The 21,838-nt window shown below is 60.3% G+C and overlaps 1 protein-coding gene across 1 annotated transcript; it reads right to left on the reverse strand.

Annotated features, from left to right (window-relative positions):
- Positions 1–9,148: 9,148 nt before the first annotated feature.
- LOC116509506 (protein-glutamine gamma-glutamyltransferase E-like) lies at positions 9,149–17,918 on the reverse strand. Its single transcript, XM_032218656.1, has 13 exons — positions 17,912–17,918; positions 15,627–15,800; positions 14,938–15,180; positions 14,534–14,652; positions 13,993–14,121; positions 13,728–13,908; positions 13,481–13,616; positions 12,310–12,413; positions 11,957–12,199; positions 10,979–11,275; positions 10,547–10,704; positions 9,553–9,677; positions 9,149–9,311 (listed from the first exon to the last, which is right to left on the reverse strand). The coding sequence occupies exons 1-13, from the start codon at positions 17,916–17,918 to the stop codon at positions 9,149–9,151; spliced, it is 2,079 nt and encodes a 692-aa protein (XP_032074547.1).
- Positions 17,919–21,838: the final 3,920 nt, after the last annotated feature.

A 21,838-nucleotide genomic window follows, 5' to 3' on the forward strand; every position in this document is an offset into this window, starting at 1 on the left:
TGGCAGCAGCAGCAGCCCTGGATCCCTGGGCTGGCTGGTGAGTCACCCTCCGCTCTGCTCCCCCTGGCTGGCCGGGCCTTCCCTTCTCCTCTCCAGCATTCTTGGGGGGGGGGGGGGGGCTGGGCGAGGCCTCAGAGGAGTCCAGCCCTGCAAGCGGCGTCTGGTATGAAGAGGGGCCGGAGGGGCCAGTCTAAGGGGCCCCGTTGCTCTCCTTGGCCTGGGTGAAAATGCCCCTGCCGGCAGCATCCCTCAGCGGCCTTTGCTGTGGGAGCAGCCGGTGCCACAAGATCCTCCTGGGCAGGCTGGGCTTGCTGTGAAAGGGCTCTTGGCTGGCAGGGAGGAGAGGGGAGGCTCCTAGGAAGGTGCAGAAAGTGGGGGTCCTGTCCCCTTCCTCCTGTTTTTCAGGATTCCCTGGAGAAAGAAGCCAAGAAGCCAGTGTGAAGTCACACTGAATCCTAGAGGTCTTCTAGTGCCCCCCCCCCCCTCCACACAGACACACCTACCGAGCATGAGTGTCCCCTGGGACTGAAGTCAGGCGTCTTTAATCCACCTCAGACCAATGACTGGCCAGTCTTTCTTGGGGGCCCCCAGAGACCCCTGCCCCCACCTGGACTCCTGAGCTTCCGCCTCACCGCTCTCCAGGACAGGCGCTTCTCCTTATTGAGAGGTGGGGGCTCCTAATGCCCTCAGCCACCATAGAGAATGACCACAGACCCTGGGAGGGGGGGGGCAGAGCTGCCATGTCTCCCCCTCCCATAATCTCTGCCTGTGTTCGTGGGGCTTAAGCCCTTTGGTTGCCCCACTGCGCCTGGCAACGTCCGGCTCCTCAGCCTCCCTTCTGCTTCGTGGTGACGAGGGCTGGACACACAAGTCCAGGTGGGCTCTGAGCAGGCCAGCAGAAACCGGGGTTGGCCCCTCCCCTGGTCTGGACCCCCAGAGCTGCCTAAAGCCACGTTCCCCAGCGGAGGGAAGGGAGCCAAGGCCAGGAGCGCCAGAGACGCTCAGGCCGGGAGTCCCAAAATAGGCCAGGAGGCGAAAAGGAAAGCCGAGGGAGCCGACTCCCTTTTAATTGCACACCGACGCCCAGGGTCGCTCCTGAGTGAGATGGGCGGCCTCAGCAGGCGGTGCGCAAACAAGGCTCCGCCAGGGGAACCCAAAAGGTTGCTCTGCCTGGACAAAGTGGTGCAGCCGTCCAGGGTGCTGACGGGCGGCTTCCCTGCCCTTCTGCGTTTGCCCTCTTGAGAAGGGAAATGGGGGCCGCTGTGGGCAGTGCCCCATGGTCACGGAATTACACCGGGGGGGGGAGGGGGGAGTGTGGTTGGGAGAAAGCTGGCCTGGGCCAAAAGCAAAATGCCAGCACCCGTCCCAAACAACGCCAGGTGACCAAGAGCGGCCCTGCTTTCCTCCTCCTCCTCGTGGCTCCGGCTTTGCCCTTCTAGCTGCAGGGGGCGGACAAGGGTAGGGGGCTCCAGCCTGGGAGGGGGCAAGGGCAAGGAGGGATCAACCTGGTACCCAGGCGCTGCTAAATTTGCAGAGCAGGAAGGGGAGGGTGATCTGGGTAGTCATACTTCAGGGCAATTTTATTTTACAGTCACGCGGAACGCCACAGAACCCTGGTCTGGTCCCTCTGGAGGAGGAGGAGGAGGAGGAGGAGGAAGGCACAGCAGGTTCTGGCCGGGCGTGGGCCAAGCAGAAGGGACCAGGCTGAGCGGGGCCTGAGACGGAGCTCCCGGAGCCCTTCTTGGAGCCCTCAGGGGATCAAGTACCGTCCACCAGCCGAGATCCCGGCGCCCCTTTCCCATGGACCTGGAAGCCCCCGGGAGGCGGTTGCGCGTCGTGATCCTGGGTCGGGAGTGGGAGGGGGGAGTGCAGCGGGCGGCCAGGTGGGCAGGAGCTGAGAGGGGCTGGAGTGGGTCTCCGTCCGGCGTGGAAACCCCGGGAACGGCCCAAGCCGTGGCCCTGGGTGGAGGAGGGGGCTTAGTCACGGGACCTCTCAGGGGAGCAGCCCGAGCGGCCTGCAGCGCCAGCCCCGGGGCTGAGGCGGCCGGAGGGCCGGTCCTGCGGAGGGTGGTAATTAAGAAACTGCTGGAGAGGCAGGAAACGGAGCGCCGGCTCAGCGGCCTCCGCAAGGAGCCCATCGGCGCATAATCAGGGCCGCCTCAGCTGCCCCGAGAGGCTTCCTGGGACTTTCGGAAATCGGGGGAGCTTGGTGGTCGCTCCCTCTCGGTCCCCGCAGCAGCCTCCGGGGGCCTTTGCGGTTTGAGGTTCCCCGGCCCCCTCTTGTCCCCGGGGCTGAGCTTGTCCCCCTGCGAGCCCCGCCTCCGCCTCCCGCCCTTCCTTTCCTCAGCCCGGCTCCTCCGGCTCTTTTCCCGCATCCCGAGGAAGCGGCTGGTGGGCTTCTCGGCCCCCCACGAGGCTTCTGCCAGCGCTCCCCAACCTTCTCTTTGGGGAGGCGCCCCCCCCCCCGCGCACACAGACACGCGCACACAGACACGCGCACACAGACACGGGCGCGCGCCCACCAGCGGGACGGGGAAATTCCCAGGAAGCGCCGCTGATTCACCGGGAGACGCAGCGTGGGCGCCGAAAGGAACCGGGGCTGCCCAGGAAGCTTCACTCACTCGGGGAACTCGGGTTTCTACAGGCGGCAAGGAGGCTGCGCGCCTAACAGAACCACCGCCCCCCCTTCCCTTCCCTTCCCTTCGGCTGGGAGTTTATTTAAGACTTTTCCTATCATCGCTCCGGGCGGCTCACAACGAAAGATAAACACGTTTATATACAATAAAAAATACTGGAACCAAAAGTATTTACAAACCCCCCCCCCTCGCCCACATAATTAAGGTTATCTCGCCCTTTCCTCACATTTGGGGGGGGGCAAGGCTCAGGTGCTTTCTGGAAGACTAAAAGAGTGGGGGTCTGCCGAAATCCAGGGTGGAGGGGTGCTCCATAGGGCAGGGGCTGTCAGGTAAAAGGTGGGGTTCCTGGGTCCCATCGGAGGGCAACATTTAAGGGCAGGGACCAGACGTTTGCTTCCCCACCCCACCCTAAATCTGATCTGGTAGGGTCCAGATACAGGTGGATGTCCTTAGGAAGAAACAGTCCTGCAAATCACTAGCCCCCCCCCCTCGTGCCATCTACGGAAAAGCCAGGCTTTGTTATAAAACAGGAAGCTGTATAAATGTTTTCAATGAATGAATGAATGAATGAATGAATGAATGAATGAATGAATGAATAGAACCAGCCACTAGAATAGCACTGAGAAAGAAAGGTGGAGCCATTGTAGGTCATGCTACACAGGTATAATATGCATATAACATCGGTGATTCTAAGGGCTCCAGGCATTGCGTTTCCTGCCACCTACTGCTTCAATGGTAATTTCTGGGTGGCCTTCAGGGGAAATCCCATGGAGAGAGTGTTGTAGTAACCAAGACACGAGTGGCCCTGAGCAAGTCTTCCTGGTCTGGGAAAGGATGAAGTTGGCCCACAGGAGGAACCCGTGCAAAGACCCTCCAGGCCATGACTGCCACCTGCTCTTTGAGGGCTCTGTGAGTCTAGCAGGACCCCAACTAATGCAGCAGGAGACCCCCACTCCACCCACGTCCAAGAGACCACCCACTGCATCCAGAGTCAACGATGACATGTCATGGGGGGGGGGGCAGATTGAACTGAAGCTGCTTGGGTGCTCTGCCCCGGCCTGAACTCCGCCTGAAAAGAGAATCCGCTTCTCCAGGGACCTCGGTGGCTGAAGGGGGAGATTGGGGACCAGACAAAGGTTGCCCAGCACTGTTGGGTCCCAAGGCAGCCTCTAGAGAAGGAGGAGGTGCCTCCTGCAAGACAGGTGGGAGTGCCCTCTCCTGCAAGGGCCTTGACCGCTGTTTGGACACTCACGGGGGGCCTTGACCAAGCAGGGAGCCAGGGGTCCACACCACAGATGACCAGTCTCACTGCCAGATTGTCCCCTCCCTCAAGCTTAACCCCCTCCCAGACAATGGGACTCAGTCAGACCCATGTCAGTCCCGACCAAGGGATCTGGCCAGCTGAGTGGCTTAGTCTGAGAAGAGAGCCCCTCCCCAGCCCCCAGACCCACAGCCAGCCAGGGCCCCAAGGGAACCAGAGAGTAGCCCGGGGCCTCAGGCTGGAACGGAGGGCTGCATCCCGGAGCCAGAGGAAATTGGGTGCCCAGGAAGGGTTGAGAGCAGGTTCCCTGACACTGTATGGATGGCACAAAGGTTCACCGGGCACAGGAGACCCTGGAGCCCTTGGCTGGATCATGCAAAGTGCTTCTCCCCTCTTGCCAGGCAGCTCAAAGGGATCCCTTGGTAGCAGCTTCTTTACTTTCTTTAGCTTTGCTTAGAAAGCCCCCTCCCCCCCCATGCAGCTGCTAAGAGAACCTAGAGGAAAGGGGGGAGGGGCGGTGGGGTGGAAACTCCATCGGCCTCATCCCACCAAAGATCCATGGCTGGCTGGCAAGAAGGGGGGGGAGCCTCTGGCCCTGGGGGTGGGGGTGGCACTGCTCTTGGCGCATCGCTACGGGCAGATTGGCCCCCTAAAGGTGCAGAGAGCTTGGCCCTCAGCCTGCCTGCTGGCCCCAACCCCCGGCTGTGGCTTCCTTCCTGAGGCTGGGCTACTTCGAGGGATGGGCAGAGCAAGACATAGGATTCCCCTGGGAGGGTGAAGACGGGGTTAAACTGTTCATTCTTATCCTGCCTTTATTTTTTCATAAACAACTCAAGGTGGCAAACATGCAATCTTCCTCCCTCCCCCTGTTTTCCCCACAACAACAACCCTGTGAGGTGGGTTGGGCTGAGAGAGAGAGCAACTATGGAGGGGTAGGGGTCACGGTAGCCCACGGTGTGTGTCTAATTATTTTGCTACCGGTTCGCTCGTGCTTGCGTGATGCTTCTGTGCACGTGCAGAAGCGTCTGGGTGGGTGGGTGGAGCCCCCTGCTGCCACTCCTGCCGGTTTGCCCGATCCGGGCGGAACACACCCCTGCTGTAGCCGCCCACCCGCTTTGCTCCAGACTGAGGAGCCCAGAGGTCGCAGCTCTTCCTTTCGGGCCTCGGCCCCTGCTTGCCGTGAGGGGAGGACCCTGGGCCCACTGGTCCTCAGCCGTGGCAGTGCAGCCAAAGCTACCTTCCCTTGTTCCGAACTGGAAGTGGGAGGATATACGGTGTGTTGCCGCCTTGAGTTACGGAGGAGGAGGAGGAGGGTTCGATGTGTCTGACTCTTGGCTCCTCCATGGGCCAGGCGGTCTCTCCACGCCTTCTGGTATCGCTCTGCTTCTGTGAGTTGTTCTGTGCTCTGGCTGGGGTCAGCTTTGATGGTGTCCAGCCACCTGTGGTTGCCTGCTTTCCTTAAAGTTACAAAGGGGAGATAGAAATCCAACACATAAATGAACAAAATAAATGTCTGGGCTGCTTTGGTGGTGTGCACAGTCCATGTTCCAGGCAGCCCAAGAACGAGCCCAGCTGTGCGCAGGGCAGCTGTCGGCCTCTGGCGGCTTCCTGCCAGTTAAACAGATGCAGCTGCTTAAAGCTTCAGAGTTAGAGAGCAGCAAGGGAGGCGACTTCTCTTCCGGCTGATTCAGAGCTCCTGAATGGAAAAAGGTCCTTAATGAGGTCCCAAAACGTGACGAACTTGTTAGGCCTGGAGGAGACAGTGTTGGAACTCGCCTAACCTCTGTGCTTGTCCTTCTGCCTCTTGGATGCCTCGGGGGGGCTCCCCTGGGGCTGCCTCGGGGGCCCTGCTTGGTCCGGGAGGGTCTTTCCCCAGCCACACCGCGAGAGCTGCCATCCAGCAGACAGAAAAGAGGGTCTTGGTGAGCTTGAGACATTTGGGAATGGAGAGAAAGGGGCTCTTCAGCTACAGGCGCACAAGGTGCCTGTGGAGAAGGCGCAAAGCCCGGGAAGACCGGGGTGGGGGGGGGGGGGAGAGGCCTCGTTTGGCCCCGCAGTGAGACTGGCAGCCAGGCAGCAATTTGGCAGGTTGCTAATTAAGGGGCACAGCAGAGAGGTTGGGCATCCGGTCTGGCCGCCTGCCTGCCAGTGCAAGCACAACTGCCCAGCCTGTGCCATGCAAGACTTCGCAGGGAGGCTGGCAGAGAAAGGAGCCTGGCTCCTCAGTCGGAGGGCAGAGACTGACCCACTTCTGGGACTTGGGGCTGCCGTTCGCAGGTGAATGAAAGCTGCTGCTTAAGCGAGAGGCGTCCTTCTTGTGGCACACACACGGGCAGGGGGGGGGGCGGCTGGCATGACGCTGCTGGCCAAGCCCTCTTTGGTTGGGGTCGTGCAGCAGCTGCCCTCGGTGGCTGCCCGGGGCTGCAGAGAGCAACCGGCTCCAGGAGGTGCTGGGTGGGCTCAGCCGGGAATGGGCCTGGGGGTGGGGGCTGCTGAGGATTCACAGGGGTTTGGGAGAACCTCTCGCTAAGATTCTGTGCAGTTCGGAGAACCCCCAAATCCCACACCTGGCTGGCCCCGCCCACCCCGCCCTGCCCCTCCCAGGAGTCCCCACGCAGCCTGATTTGGGTGCAGGTAAGTGCAGGGTGCGCACGGAGGCTCCGGGGAGGGCAAAATGCCCCCCCCCCGTGTGGTGGAAGCCACGCCCACCCAGCAACAGGGCAAAGAAGCCCCTGCTAAAAGTTTTTGAAGCCCACTCAAACCCCATAGTTCCTCCTCCAGATGCTCCTGGCTGCCTTGCGCACCCGGTCCTGCAAGATGCCTCTCTTTGCCTGGGAGCCGAGCCAGTTGATGCCTTTGAGGCAGTCGGGAGGCCCACTTCCCCTCCCCGCTTTCCTATGAGGAGCGGGAGGAAGAGAGGAAGCCAGCCCCTCCCGTTGCAGCCCCTCCACAGGCCCCCTGCAGGAAGGTGGCAGGAAATAACCAGCCGCCCGCCGAGACTTTATAGAGAGGGATTCAGACTTGATATAAGGACTTTCCGGTCAGGGGGGGCTGCGAAGCAGTGGGGCAGGCTGCCCCCCGCAATGACGGCTGGTCTGTCATGGTGGGTGGGAGGTTTCTAGCCACGGTTGGGCAGCTGGGGTGATCTGAGGATCCCTGCCCTGAACAGCGGCTTGGACTGGAGACCCACGGAGGTCTTGTCCTGGGGGTGAACAGGAAACCATCCTTGAAGGTCTGCATTCTTGTCTGGGAACAATAGGGCATATTTGTGGCAGATCGTGGCAGACGGGAAGAAAAGGGTTGGAGCCGTGAGAGGCCGCCCTGTGGCTGAGAAGGGAGGGTGAAGATTTATCAGATGCCGCAATAGGAAGGGGAAAGAGGAAAAATAAAGCAGGGCGTGAACTCTCAGAGGAAGAGAAGGACAGACTCTGGAATGGAAAATGGGGTGGGGGTCAGGGGGTCTTCGAGTGGCAGGCAGCCTGTAGCCCTGCCAGTTGCTAATTCACTGCTAGGGGGGTCCAAGCAACTGTGCACTGATCCCACCGATCCACCTGCGAAGCCAGGATCAAGGACCAGGGGTGGGATAGGCTGACTTCTAAAGCTGGCCGGGTCCACTGGTACCATCTCCTAGGAGACCAGGGGGCTTCCCTGGGCGGTTGGTTGGGCCCCGAGAGATCAGGCTGCTGGCCAGATGTGCCGGGGGACTTTCTTCTCACCTGTCTGCTGATTCTTCCTGGGAGAAACGAGGCTATGAAGAACAGCTGCGGTGGTTCAGTATTGCATGGACCGTGAAGGCCCCTCGGGAGCCTGAGGACTCTGCCCAGAGTCCTTATCCATTCCTCCGTTACACAGAAAAGGACCAAAAAAGCAGAAGAGGTTCCAAATGACCGGATACCGGTGTGCAATTTGGTCTCTGTCACCCTGGTACACATCGTCTACATAATGAATTGCTGACCCAACTGGCTTGAACCTATGGGGATTTGGACCAAAGAGGATTTGGCAGAAGAGGAGAGCCAGGCCAAGAGGGCATCCAGGGCGGCTCACTGGAAGCTTCTTCCCACTAGGATGCTCTCCTTAAACTTAACACCCTGTTCTTGTTTTTCCTGGGTGATGGGAAGATTTCCAAGCAAGCTCAGCAGTGGGGCTGCCCACCGTTTCTACTTCTCAGTAACGGTTGTGGGACCAATAAAGGGGAATATCTGTAGCTCGGGGGGGGGGGGCTCCCAGGTGCTCTCTGAGCTGATGATGTTACCTAGTTTGGGTCATGAAACTTCTGCAAGAAAACCACCAGAGTCCGAGGGCACCAAGGACCCTTCGGCCTTTGCGGGAGGCCCGTTCGTGTTCTTCATGAAGGATTTGTTGAAAAACTCAGCTGGACAAGGAGCCCAGAAGGGGGGCTGTGGCAGTTGAGGGAAGGGGCTCTCTGGAGGCCAGGGGTGGGGCCCCTGAGCCAAGACTTCGGCCGACCCTGTATTGTCTGCCCTTCCACGGGCTCCCAGCTCTTGAACCTCACCTGACCCCTGCAGGGCCTGGGGACAAATCTTCCTGGCCAGAGGCCAGGAAAGTCCAGAAGAAGCAGCAGCCTCTGCACCAGCCTTGGGGTTGCCTCGAGGGGGGGGGGGGGTCACCGCTCTAAGGCTCAGCAGCACCCCGTCCCCAAGCCCACCAGGAGCACACTGGCGGTGATGGGCGCTTTCCATCCTGCTTTGGGTCAGCGAGGAACTTCAGAAGGCGGGTGGATTTGAGGGCCTCGTGTGCAGCGGCAGGTGGGCCCTGGCAGGCAGGGACTCAGGTTAAAGGCTCCCCTGCCAATGAGCCCTCCTCCGTGTGAGCCCACCTTCCCCCTCCACCCCAGGCGCAGAAGGGGGCCCGGAGAGGGAGGGGGCAGGCGTGGACCTAGGAGCAGCACTCGTGGCTGCACAGCAAGCATTTGCCGAGACGCCAAAGGAAAGGGCCCCGGAGATAAAGCCACGCTTCCCTGCCGAGCATCTTCCAGCAGCACCCGAGGAAGCTGGCCGAAGTGGAAGGAAAAACGTCGCTCACAGAGGGGGCAGAGCAGACGGGACAGAACCCAGCCTGAGGTCTCAGCCCTGGAAGGGAGGGCACCAGCGCCCCCACCCCACCCTGCTCTTGACTGCCTGCCTTCTCTCGGCTCCGGAATAAACGCACAGCAGCAGCTCTTCTGCTTGGACAAAGCTTTAATGGCAGCCTGAGACGCTTCTCCCCCCTCCCCTCTCCCCCCGACCCCCGGTTAAGCAGTGCCGGCGGCGGGGGCCACGTCCATAAGCACAAAGCTCTTGACGTGGTGGAATTTGCTGCAGGAGAAGTCCACGTGCAGCTGCATGGCTCCTGTGCGGCGAGGAGTGAACTCAAAGTAGATCTTCGACCGCTCCCCGGCTGCCAGATCTGCCACGCTGGAGCAAGAGAGGGGGGGAGGGGGGAGGGCAGTGAGGGATAGAGGGAGGGGTCGCCCTGGGATAGTGAGAGCTTCTCGCCACCTGCTGCAGGCGAAGAGCTCAGGGCCCCGTCGGCTGAGAGAGAGTGGCGCTGGGCTCAGCCCCCCAGTCACCAGCCGTGTTCCCCCCTTTGCCCTGTTCGGGCAACTGCCAGGCAAGGCTCCGCTGCCCCCTCCCGCCCCTGCCCAGGCCCACATACTTGATCTTGATTGCCTGGCCCATCAGGGTCACCAGCAGCACGCAGTCCTTGACAGGCTCAGGGAGCGGGTTGGCGTAGGAGATTTCCAGCGTGGCTGGGGTGTTGGCAAACACCTTTGGAGGAACCTTTCGGGGGAAAGCAGCGGGTCAGCCCGGTGCCTCTTCTCAGGGCCACAGAGCAGGGATCTTGGGGGCACCCGCCCCCCCCCCCCTTGCCCTCTCTGATGCCAGGCAGGGCGGAGGGGTTGAGGGGCGGGGGGAGGAAATCTTCATTCGTTGGAGGTGACGTTTCCTGCGTCTGGAGCCCTTTGATCATGACCACAGCGTGGGCCCAAAAAAGGAAGCCCTCCCCCCCTCGATCCACAGTGGGAGGAAATGGGTTTGAAGAGGGGAGTCAGAAACTGAGGGCAGCCAAACGATCCCTTTTCTCATCTTTGAAATGTGCCGAAATGCCTCTAAATGACCCAAAATATGAGACCCTGTCAGAGAAGGGGCCAGCTAAGGACGGAAGTGGAAGCAGTTTGGCTATGGGAAGCCAGAGGAATTGCCAAGCAGCCGAACCCCTGGCCAGTCGGCTGCCTCACCCGGGGCCATGAGGTGAGCCGGGCAGCCTCAGCCTCTTTCCTTGGTCTCCTCGGGAGGAAGAGAGGCCTGTTCTTCTGCATGGACAGGGCTCAGGCCAGATCAAGCTGGGGAGCAGTGCAGCTCAAAGGGCCCGAGTCTGCTGCGCTCAAGGAATTCCTTGGGCTGCCGGGAAGAGAGCCGGAGCAGCAGTTCTAGCATCTCCCTTGGGAAACGCCAGGCGGTGGAAACGTGGCCCCGAAGGGTCTTTGGAAGCAGAGACCGGGGTGGGAGGGGGGCGCAGGAGATGGACCGACGGGCACAGCCGGGCTCAGGGCGTGAAGCTCTGGCTGCAGACGGCCTCCCAACATGGGTTGTGTGTGTCCAAGACGTGCTTACCACAGTGGAGAGGTTGTGTGTGTGTGTGTGCTTACCGCAATGGAGAGGTTTGGGCTCTCCAGAGTGATAGCCTTTTCCACCAGCAGCTTCACGCCTTCGGACACATCGCACAGCGCGGTCACCAGGAGCTTCTTGTCATCAGTCAGGGAGTTGCCGTAGTGGCCGTAGCTGATCCGCAGGGGAAGGTGCTTCTCTGGAAGCCAGGAGAGCCCAGTCACAGGCCTGGCCAGGGACAAGCTCTCGCCCTCTTCCTCCTCTTCTCTGCATCAGACCACTCAAAGGCCACCCACCCACCCACTGCTCCCAGTTCTCCCCAGGACCCCTCCGCAGACTGGGCCACCTGAAGCTGCTGCCTGCCCTGCTGCCTGCCCTGCTGCCCTCTTCAGCCCCAGGTGTATGTGAGTGAGAGAGAGAGAGAGAGAGACAGCAGACCCCATGCCCCACTGTGCCGTCGGCTGGCCGGGTACCTTCCTTGCCACCCAGGTGGAGGGTGGTAGTTTCCTTCAGGATCTCCTTGACGGCCCTGCGGGTGTAGAGGACGCTGGAGACGCTCAGGTTGACGGTGACCGTCTTGGGGGAGGCGGACAGGTTGGAGAGAGAGAGGATCAGGTTGACGTCCTTGCCGAGCACCGGCGGCCGAGTCAGCTTGAATTTCCCGAAGAGCTCCGGGTGGGCCATCAGCTCCGAGGCCGCCACTTCTGCGTGGCTGGAGCCCGACAGCTCCATGCAGGCTTTCCGATAGACGCTTCTTTCCTCGGTGGAGCCTGGGGGGGGGGGGGCAGGAGGGCGGGGGACTCGCTCAGTAGCTCCCTCCAAATGCTCCAAATGGGCTGGGAGCCTTTGAGAGCCGCGGCTCTTTCCTCCCCACTTTGCTCGCTCAGGGCCAGAAGCTCATTGGGTGGAGCCAAGAGGCCCCAAACGGCGAGGCCCTCTAGCTGCCTCCGGGGAAAGGCTGGCGGCTCAGGCCCCGAGGCTGGCAACTGAAGCAGGGCGAAACCCGCCGACTCTTCTCCCACCTGCCGGAGGTACGGAAGTAGACTGAGCGCTTGCAGGCCCAGCGAGGCTCCCGCCCTAAAGGCTGCCACCCCCGAATAAAACACAACCGTTTCCTTGCAATGATTTCATAGAACTAAGGAAATTATATTGACAGAATGGCAACCCCCAACTAGTGGTTCATCTTGTGGCCTGAGCAGGAGAGCGGCAAGGACACCCCCCCCCCTGGACCCCTGAGAAGCAGGTGGGATCCCTGCGGGAGCTGGACAGAGCCTCCCCTTCCTGTGAGGGGTGGGGGCGGGGGGTTTGCCTGTCGGGGGACCCCCATCCTCTGTTTCACTGGAAGTCTTGCAAGAGAGGCTGCTGGATCCCTCCCCCCAAACAGGAGGTGGGCCAGATGACCACCGTGCTCCTTCTAACCCCAACTCTACAACCACCGTTCTGCAGCCCACCTTCAGGAAATTTGTAGCAGTTGGTGACGTCCACCCGCTGGTTGCTGCCCACGGCTTTGGTGCTGAGGGCTCTGCCGATGGAGGAGGTGTCGCAGTAGGCCTTCACACGCTTCCCGTTGCTCTGCACGACCCAGCGGTTGATATCGGCGTTCACCTCGGTGAAGACGAAGGCCGTGTCGTAGTTCAGCCTCACATCTCCTTGCTTGACCGCCAAGACCGAGGCTGGCCCGCACTGGTACATCCCTGCAGGAGGAGGAGGAGGAGGAGGAGGAGGAGGAGGAGGGGCGCTAGGAGGACGGGAGTTGCACTGGGGCTCCAGCCAGTGGCGGGGAGGGCCGTCCACCTAGACTTACCTTGGCTCCTCTCTTGCGGGGTGGCGTCGATCACTTGCCAGCCACAGTAGGGGTTGCCCAGGTCCCTCCGGACAAACCAGCTTTCATTCCAGACATGGTAATCCCTGAGGGTGGAAGGGCAGAAGAGAGGCCAGGCTGGACACCTGGTAGCCCTGGCGGCCTCTGACCCGGAGGAAGGATTTCGTCCAGGAGCCCCTCCCCACAGCCCTCCCCTCTGCTTCCCAATGAGGGAGCTGCCTCTGGGGTGCCCCGGCCTCTCTGAAGAGAGCTGGAGGTGGGTGAGGCAGGCCTGCTTGCTGGGAAGTGGCTTCAGGGGGTGGTCAGTGTAGCTCCCCCCCCCCGGTCTCTGGTCCCAAGGCCCACTTGGGAGAGAGCAACCTCCCCCCTGAAGAACCAGTAGGCGTGGGAGGGGCAATGGGGTTGGCACACAGCAGGCCACGCTTGGATGGTCCAGGGAGTTCAGGGAGGGGGATAGCAGTGACCCCACTCCACTCCCTGCTGGCCGGGTGCTGCCCTCCCCTCTGCCCCCCCCCCATGGTTTTAGGACTGGAAACCCCTCCCAGCCACAAACCGAGCCCCCCCCCCCGCAAGTCCCCCAGCACTCGGCTGAAAGAAACGGTGCGGAAGAGTCGCCAGGTATTTCCTGATTCATTTTAGTTTTATTTCCTCCCTCCCCTCCCCCTCCCCTGCTGCCCTGAAGAGGAGGGGGCCCAACCTATTCTCCAAGGCACCCGAGGGCAGGAGGGAAGCAATGAAGGGGAGAAGCAGAACAATCTTTCCGTGGGACGGCTTCCCTCCAGAAGTTGTGGCTGCTCCAACACTTCAGGTGTTCAAGAAGAGACGGGGGCTCTGGGCTTCCAGCTGCCGTATGAAGGCCCTGGGCTGGGGGGCCCTTAGGAAAGACGGGGCAAGTCCCCCTCCCACCATAGGGAGACGGGAGACCAAAGCCGCTCTCCTGGCACTCGGATGCAAGGCCGCCCCATGTGCTTCGGGCCCACATCTCTAGTGTGGAGCCTCCAAGACCCGGGGCCACCAGTGGGCTGACCACGCCCGGCCCAGAGCCAAATGAAAGCATCTTCCCGGCTGGAGACTCCAGTTCCTGCCCGGTTGTGTGGGACTTTCCAATGCCCACAAGCTCCCCTCTTGCCCTTCTCAGGCGGCCAGTCCCTACCACACGGAGTCTTGTCCCATTTTGAGGCTCTTTCCGGCAGGATCATAGTATTTATCGATACTCAGGTTTGAGTTCGAATCGTGGGCAGAATTGAAGTTTGTGACCAGACGCGTCGGGATCCCCAAGCACCTCAAGACTGCAAAGGAGAGGAACGCAGAATGTGCCAGGGAAGCTGAGCTGTCTCCGCCCAGCAGATGCCACCCGCCAGGTTGGCCTGTGGCCACTCCCTTTGCCAGGGCTTACGTACCGGTGCCTGCCACGCCAGCAAAGACCCAGCACTGCCCGTACTGGACAGGGCTGTAGTTGCCCTGTGCCCACTTCCTCAGGATGGCCACGCTGCCGTCCCACCGGGAAGGGTTCTCGTGGTGGGCGAAATCCTCGCTCCACTTGCCCTCCAGCACCCCGTTGTCCCCGTCGTTGCCGTTGACCTAAGGGGCAGCAGAAGCAGTCAGGAAGAGACGGAGGTGGGCAGGCCGAGCCCCCGGTGCCCCCGGTGCCCCCTTTGCTCGTACCATGGAGCTGACGACACGTCCCACATACCGGGGGTCGCTCCGCCGCGAGGCATCACCCGCCGGGTCCTGGCGGTGGTAGAGGCTGAGGTTGAGCAGGTGAAGGCAGATGTTGAGGATGTTCTCCTGAAACTGGAACCCAGAAAAATTCACCACTCAGCCCCCCCCCCCACAAGGGAAACAGCCCCAAGAGAGCCACGGCAGGAGCCACTCCGTGCTGCCCCCTGCCCCAGAGGGAGCCCTAGCCTCACCGGAGGTCCCTGGGGAGGTTTCCTCGGATGCCCTGAGGGCCCCAGATGCAGAGCAGCCCCCTGAGGGCCACAGGGGAGCCTGAGGTCCTGGGGAAAGGCCTTCACTGGGGAAGGCAGCCCATGGCCTCTGTGGCATCGCCCCCTGGGCCACACCTGCTGCAATCCCACCATGAGTGTCCAGCCGATGCCCCCCAGCCTTCACCTGGGGTAAAGGAGTAGAGGGCCCGCATCGCAGGGGCCCCATAGGCACTGATGGCCCCTTGGTACCCCTGAGGGCTACCTCAGTCGCTGACCTGGCCATAGTACCATCCTCGAGCTTCAATGTAGTTGGCATTGCCCACAAAGATAATCCCGTTTTCATTCAGCACGTATTCCTGCCTCTCTGCCTCGTTGGCCATAAAGACCAGATCCCCTGCAAGGGAGAAAGGGGGTGAAAGGCCCCCACCTCTGCTGTGCCTCCCCTCCCTGAGTGCCAAGCCCTTCCCATTCTTTTCGGCCCAGGCGGGGGCCAGGAGAGCCTCCGACCCTCCCTTCAGCTCTCCTGGCTCCGGCCTCCCCTGGCCCGCGGCCACTGCAGGGCCGCTGCTGTGGGCAGCTCAAGGCCGAAGGAGGCCGGGGATGGCTGGGCGGCCGCCTAGGAAGGGCTGCGCAGGCAGAGGTGGCAGGTGCACGCGCCCCTCCTCCTCCTCCTCCTCACCTGTGCACCACGGGTTGAAGAGGAGAACAAACTTCCCCAGGAACTTGGTCGCCACGTGGTTGCCGCAGGTCACTTGCAGGCTCAGCTTATAGCGACCGATGGCCGCCCTGCAGGAGCTGCACATGGAGAAGTTGATGCAGTTGCCGTCGCCCGACGTCTGTACCGCACACCAGGTCCCTCCGGTCAGGGCATTGGAGAGGGCAAACCCACACCTGGTGTGTTGGGCCTCAGAAGGGCCTGGACCTGCCGGGGGCAAGAGAGACAACATGGTGGGAAAAAACGCAGGTCAAGCAGGCCACCTCCCACGATCAACAGCCGGACACCATCAAGGTCCAGTTGGTGCCCAGTGAAGAGCCCCACCCTGCCAAGGAGGCCTCCCCATCCTTTCCACATGGGGCCGCTGGGGTGGGGAGCTTTCTCCGCTGGGTTCCAATGGGCAACGGACGGGGACTGGGGAATCCAGGGGGGAGACGTCCATGGCGAGCAAGGGGTGGGACCTGATGGTCCCGGCCAACCTGAGGGATCTGCAGGTGGGCCGGGGAATCCCCCTGGGGGGGAGGCCACTGGAGGTCCCCAGGGCAGCCCAGAGCTGGTAAGCTTCCCGGCCCAGAACTGCGCCCGCTCCCAATTGTGCTGCCGGTGGCCTCGAGCTCTCCGAGGAGGGGCTGGGGAGGGCCCAGGACCGTTACCTGTTTCTGCCACGAAGGCCAGGCTCTCCCCTGCGTTCGGAGCCCTGTTGAAGTACAGCTTGAAGTCGAACTTCTGTCCGCGGCGGACACAGAGCTCCGTGGTAGCAAAGCAGCTGGAGTTATGCGCCTGAGAATTGCTGGGCACCAGCCAGTTGATTTGCGTTGGGACCAACTCTGGGCAGCAAGAAGAAGAAGAGACCACCAGGAGATCAGTAGAGCCGCCTGCTGGCTGCCTCCAGGCCTTGCCTTGTGGTTCTGTGGGCCGTGCGTGTGCGTGCGTGTGCTGAGACTCCCCTCTGAGCCCCCCTCCCTCCCGTGGCCTGGGGGATAAAACCTCCTGAGGAAGGGGAGCGGACAAGCCGAGTGTAATCGTTCTTATTTGCACCGTAGTCCTCAACTTATGACACAACTGAGCCAAATGTTCTGTTGGCAAGCGAGATAGTTGTTAAGTGAGCTTTGCCCCATTTTATGAACTTCTTTGCCACAGTTGTTAATTGAATCACTGCAGTTGTGAAGTTATTAACATGGTTGTTAAGTGAACCCGGCTTCCCCCATTGACTTTGTCAGAAGGTCACAAAAGGGATCACGTGACCCTGGGACACTGCCAGCGTCGTAAATGCGAGTCAGGCCCCAAGCGCTCTGAATTTTGATCATGTGACCTACAATGGTTGTAAATGTGAAAAATGGTCGTGTCCCTTTTTTCCCAGTCCCGTTGTAACTTCAAATGATCACTAAATGGACTTTCGTAAGTCGAGGACCGCCTGTATTTTGCTCAGACATGTATACAAAACTTACAAGAATAATAATAAGATATAGTGTCCTGCTCAAGCAGGGGGTTGGACTAGAAGACCTCCGAGGTCCCCCTCTTATGGTGTCCTAAATACACAACCTTTGACAGACACAAAATCTGGGGGTCCCTTCCTTCCTTTTCCTTCTCCTCTGGATTTCTTTGCCCGCGTGGTTCCTTTGCCTTCTGCTGGCTTTGTTTTGCATTTTTTGCTTGTTAATATGTTTTAACAATTGTTAAAAGTTGCCACCGGGAGTCCAGTGGCGTATAGAAATTTAATATAATTGCGGTAAATGATATAGAAGATAGGAAAAGCTGTAACAGAAACCAATTAGCAGATAAGGCAACGTATCATCAATTCCAGCAATTGCCTGGCCTGCTTCTGGCTTGTCCCTGAACGGCGTCTCTCCCAAGGGCAGCCCTCGGGTTTTCTGGCCCCAGACATGACGGGTCCCGTGGCGTTAAGGAGACCCTGGTGAGGGGCAGGAGGCTGAGATGCTGGTGAACGTTTGCCCACCAGAGCATCGGCTCCCCAGAGCAGCAGGGGCTGAAGGCACGTGGCCCACCCACCCCTCCTGCCTGGGGACGTTCCAGAGAAAGGCGGAATTGGCATGGAAAATCCCCCCCAGAGGCATCTTCAGGGCCCTTTGCGGTGGGGGTGGGGGGGCATGGGCATCTGGCAGGGGGCAGGCAGCAACTGGCAAGAAGACCCCGCCAGAAAGCGGTCCAGAAGCCGGCTGTGTGTTTGTGTGTCTCCACAAGACCCTTGCCTGCTGCCCCTGCTCTGACCTCCCCCCCCCCCCCCCAGCGCTCCCCAGGCAAGGAAAGCCAAAAGCAGGGAAGGTAGGAATTGACCTCCCACTGAGGCAGCTCTCCCCGGAGGGAGCAGGAGACTGACTGCTGCAGCAGCCCGGAGGAAGGGCAGCTCTCCCCCGCCTCTCCTGGCACGTGCCCCGCTGAGTGGCTGGGATGCTCCTCTGCCCCAAAGGGGTCCCTGGAGAGGCTGGTGGGGGGGACAGACACTGGAGGAGAGAACCATCCCGGGCCTGCAGTGCCAAACCACCCATGGCACAAGGGCACCCTGGGCGGCTAGAGTCCCTTTTCGGGAAGAAGGCAGTGCCACGAGCCAGCCTGGCTTCATGTCCCATGGGGGCTAGAAGGATTTCGTGACAGGCCCTTGTCTGAAATGGCACTATAGGTTCTCCGGCTTGAGCAGGGAATTGGACTAGAGGACCCCCAAGATCCCTTCCTTCTCCTAATGCCGTCCCGTCCTATTGTCTTCCCGGGGTCTCCTTGATTGTCCAGACTTGATGCAGCTTCAGCCTCCGGTATGGCTGGAAAAACTCCCTTGGGGCTCGGATCTGCTAAGGGAGCGCTGCCCCTTCACCGGCCGTCAAAGCCAGAGGTGCCAGGAAGACTCCCTGGGCAAAACCACGGCTCCCTGTCTCTCTCTCTCTCCTGGCCAGCCACGCGAAGGGAGGCCACCAGCCACACTCACCTGCCATGGCTGCCTCTTCTCTTCAGCACTTCAGCCAGAGACGCTGGCGCATTCCTTTGGCGATCCACCGGCCCGAGTGAGATGCCAGGCAGCTCCTGCTGATGCCTATAAAACGACCCAAGGGTAATTAGCCGGTTCCTCTAATAGGCGCAACACCAATTTTCCTCTCCAGTGGGAGGTGCAGCCGGGGGAGGCGAGGTCGTCCTTTTTACTCAGAGGAAGCGCATTCTCGGCTGCTGCGGGAATGCCGAACTGGATTCCCTCTGCGGGATTCCAAGGCCAAGAGTCACCCTTCCCCCGCACAGGACAAGGAAGCAGGTGAGTAGGAAGAGGCTGCAGGAGGAAGTGCGGAGGGGCACCTGCCCAGGTGCGCCCATTCGCACGGCGGCCACTTCGCAGAGGCTGCATTTACCCAATTATCCTTCTGCTCTGGGGCCTCTTCTCATTCCCACACCCTCCCGTCCTCCTCTCCCCTGGGGGCTCAGGAGGCCGCCCCTCTTCCCCGTCCCAGGAGAGCCTCAGGGGGGTCCGAGTCGTACTGTGATTAGCCCTGCTCCAGGCCAGGACGAGAGGCCAAAGGTCACTCAGCGGGCCTCAGGATTCCCCTGGCTCACGAATACCCTTCTACGGCTCCCCCTCTCATTCTCCCCCCCTCCCCCCACCCAATTTCCCTTGTCCCCTCAGCCTGGCCTTCTCATGGAAGGGGCTTCCGTGGCCTTGGGAGGAACGGGAAGAGCTGGCTGAGCTGAAAGCCTGGGGTGGGGGGGGAGCGGGGCAGGGGGGGCTTGAGGGGTGGACTGGAGGGTCCAAGAGTCCCTTGCAGGCTGCGGGGCCTGAGCACGGGTGACTTTTCTCTCCTGGCAGCTTGAGGGAACTTCTCCCTGCCCACAAAGTCCTCCAGGTCCTCGTTTTGATTTGGCCCTTTCCTGGTTGACTTCTACCAGAAAGAAGTTCTCTTCCAACCTTCACCCAAACAGAGGTGAGTTTTTCTTCCCTTCCCTTCCCTTTCTTTCTTTCTTTCATTCTCTCTCCTCCCTCCCGCCCCCTCTCTCTTTCTCCTTCCTTCCTTCCTTCCTTCCTTCCCCACCCCCCCTCTTCTCTCTCTCCCCTCTACTCCACTGGGTTCTCCTGTGTCCATTCAGTCTAGAGCTGCTTCCAGCATCAGCTGATTTCTCCCACTGGCTTCTCACACCAAGCCATCTGAGGTGAGGGAGAGACAGGAGGGGTGCTGGCCCCACATGCCCTCTGCCCCCCAACTGCCTCTTGGACACTCACCGCTTTCTGCAGTGGACCCAGCTGTGCTCTTGCAGGTGGGATCCTCTAGGAAACACCTTCCCCTTCCTCCTCCTCCTCCTCCAGCTGGTGCTTAGGCAGTTTTGGGTGTTGTTTTGATGCCAGTTCACTCCACCCCCACATTATCTGCACCGTTGTGGGGTGCTCAGCCCCAGTAATTCCTTCCCACTCTAGGGCTCCTTCGAGCCATAAGCTGCACCTTTGTGCTGCAAAGTCCCGGGACTTTTCCCCCCTGCCCCCACCCGCCTCAAAACACACACACACACACACACACGTACACACCCCTTTGTTGCCGGTAGACCTGCTTGCCTCAGCTGGCCATGCCCTCCCCTCCCGAGGGTGTTTCTCCTTGGTATCTGCCTGGCTTGACTTTCCAGTTTGGGAATTCAGCCGCCGAGCTGTGGCTTCGTCCTTGTTTATTTCCTGCCAACTTCACAGGAAAACACTTTGGCTTCACCTAAACATCAGGCTGGTTCCTGGAAGTCTGCCACAGTTGGGCAACCCAAACCTCCTTCCACACCCCACTTAATGGGTCCGATGCGGATCTGGGTCCTTCTGGGAAGGAAGTTGGCATCTGCCCTGCCTTGCTTTCTGAGTCACTGTGGGAGGCTGGGCGATTCCTCTCCTGGAAATGCCATCTCCAATAGTCACCCCCTCCGTCCCCCTGCCCTCTGCTCCCCTGTGCCCCATCCTCTGCCCCCAGAGCCCAGCCATCTTCCTCCCCTCCCTCGGCTTCCAGACAAGCAGCAGAGCTGCCACGACCTTCTTCCCAATACTTGGATGCTGACAGCTATGGCCTCCTTCCATTGCAAGCCTGGTTGGGGCATCCAGAGCGGCCCAGGGCTCCACCTGCCTCTGGGGGCCACGAGGCAGAGCCGCCAGGGGCCTGGAACGCCAGAATCCAGAGTTTCCCTTTGGTAGGTCACCCAGCCCCAAAGACGCCCCGAAATCCAGGCCCTCTTCCCAATTGCTCCCTCTCTCCCAGCACCCATCATCTCCCTTATGGGGGTGGGGGGGCATCCAAAATCTCTCCAAGGATGAGTAGGACAAGTGGGATCCTTTGGAGGGGCCTCTTCTAGCCCCCTAAGTCTATTACCACTGAAGCCTCCAGGCAGGGCCTGGGGAGGCCTGACACAGCTACCTGGCAGGCTGTCAGGCGGAAGACAAAGCAGGCGAGGTCCAAGTATACCACTTCCTCGGTCTTCCTCTATATGAGGGTCCCCCAAAGTGGTCAATATCGACCCCCAAGAGTTGAAGGGGCTACCCAAGGAGTTGATTTAACAGAATAGCAGCCTTAGAAGGGACCTTGGAGGTCCGCTAGTCCAATCTACTGCTCAAGCAGGAGACCCTATACCAGCGCTGGAGAACCTTTTCAGCACTGAGTGCTGAGACAGGGGCGCGCATACGTGCAGGAAACAGGAAGAGCAGCTGCCTGGTGCGCATGTGGGCGCTAGGAAGATGATCTTCTGGTTTCTGGCGTGCGCATGAGCACCGCCCACCTGTTCTTCCAGTTTTTGGCATGCATGCATGCGCAAAGACCAGCTGACCAGTAGGCATGATGCGTGTGCCGGAAACCGGAGGATCATCTTCCCTGCGTGTTCATGCACACCAGTGGCTGCTCTTCCGGTTCCCTGCGTTCCCGCACACATGAAGACCAGCCGGCTGGTGCGCCAGAACCCAGAAGAGCAACGGGCGACGGCTGGCATGCCCAGAGAGATGGCTCTGCATGCAATTTCTGTCACATGTGCCAAAGGTTTGCCATCATGGCCCTCAACCACTGCAGACAGGTGGCTGTCCGATCTCTTCTTCAAAACCTCCAATGGTGAAGGACCTGCAGCTTCTGGAGGGAAGCCGTTCCACGGATTAATGGTCCACACTGTCAGGAAATTGCTCCTTGTTCCTAGGCTGCTCCCCTCCTTGACGGTTTCCTATCCTCTTGCTCTTTGTCCTGCCTTCTTTGCCCACCCACCCCACCCTCGGTGACAGACCCTCAAATATTGGAAGACTGCTGTAAAAGTCTGGGAGTCCAAAGGGGCCCCTGGATGTCTGGGGGGTCAGTAGGCGGTGGTCAAGTGAGGAAAGGCTGGTCGAGGGCAATTAAGTCTGGGGCTTTGTGTCTAGCTCCCTGGCAGGGCTTCGTCCGAAGGGAGGGGGTTGGCAGCCAGGCATCCTGAGCCGCGATGGAGGGACAGCCAGCAGCCATAGTTGTCTTGATCAGCTGTTACGGCCCTTGGCAAGACGGCCAGTGTGGCGTCGTGGTTAAGGTGTCTGCCTAGAAACCAGGAGGCACCGTGAGTTCTAGTCCCACCTTGAGCATGAGGTGAGGTGGGGGACTTGGGGCCAGTCACTCTCTCCTAGCCCTAGAAAGGAGGCAAAACGCTTCTGAAAACCTGGCCAAGAAAATTGCAGGGACTCATCCGGGCAGTTTCTGAGAATTGAACAGGCCTGAATAGAAGAAATAGTGAACAGTGTTCTTAGTACTATTTAGTTAAAGTAGGATTTATTATTATTATTATTACTATTTTATACAATAACTGTTTGGGCGGGGAGGTCAATGAACAATATAAAACTTCATGGAGGTTCTAATTCTTCAGGACCCCCTGGACCACAGCACGCTCCCCCCCCCCCCCGTCC

Source organism: Thamnophis elegans, chromosome 5 (genome assembly GCF_009769535.1).
Source record: "Thamnophis elegans isolate rThaEle1 chromosome 5, rThaEle1.pri, whole genome shotgun sequence".
Taxonomy (NCBI): domain Eukaryota; kingdom Metazoa; phylum Chordata; class Lepidosauria; order Squamata; family Colubridae; genus Thamnophis; species Thamnophis elegans.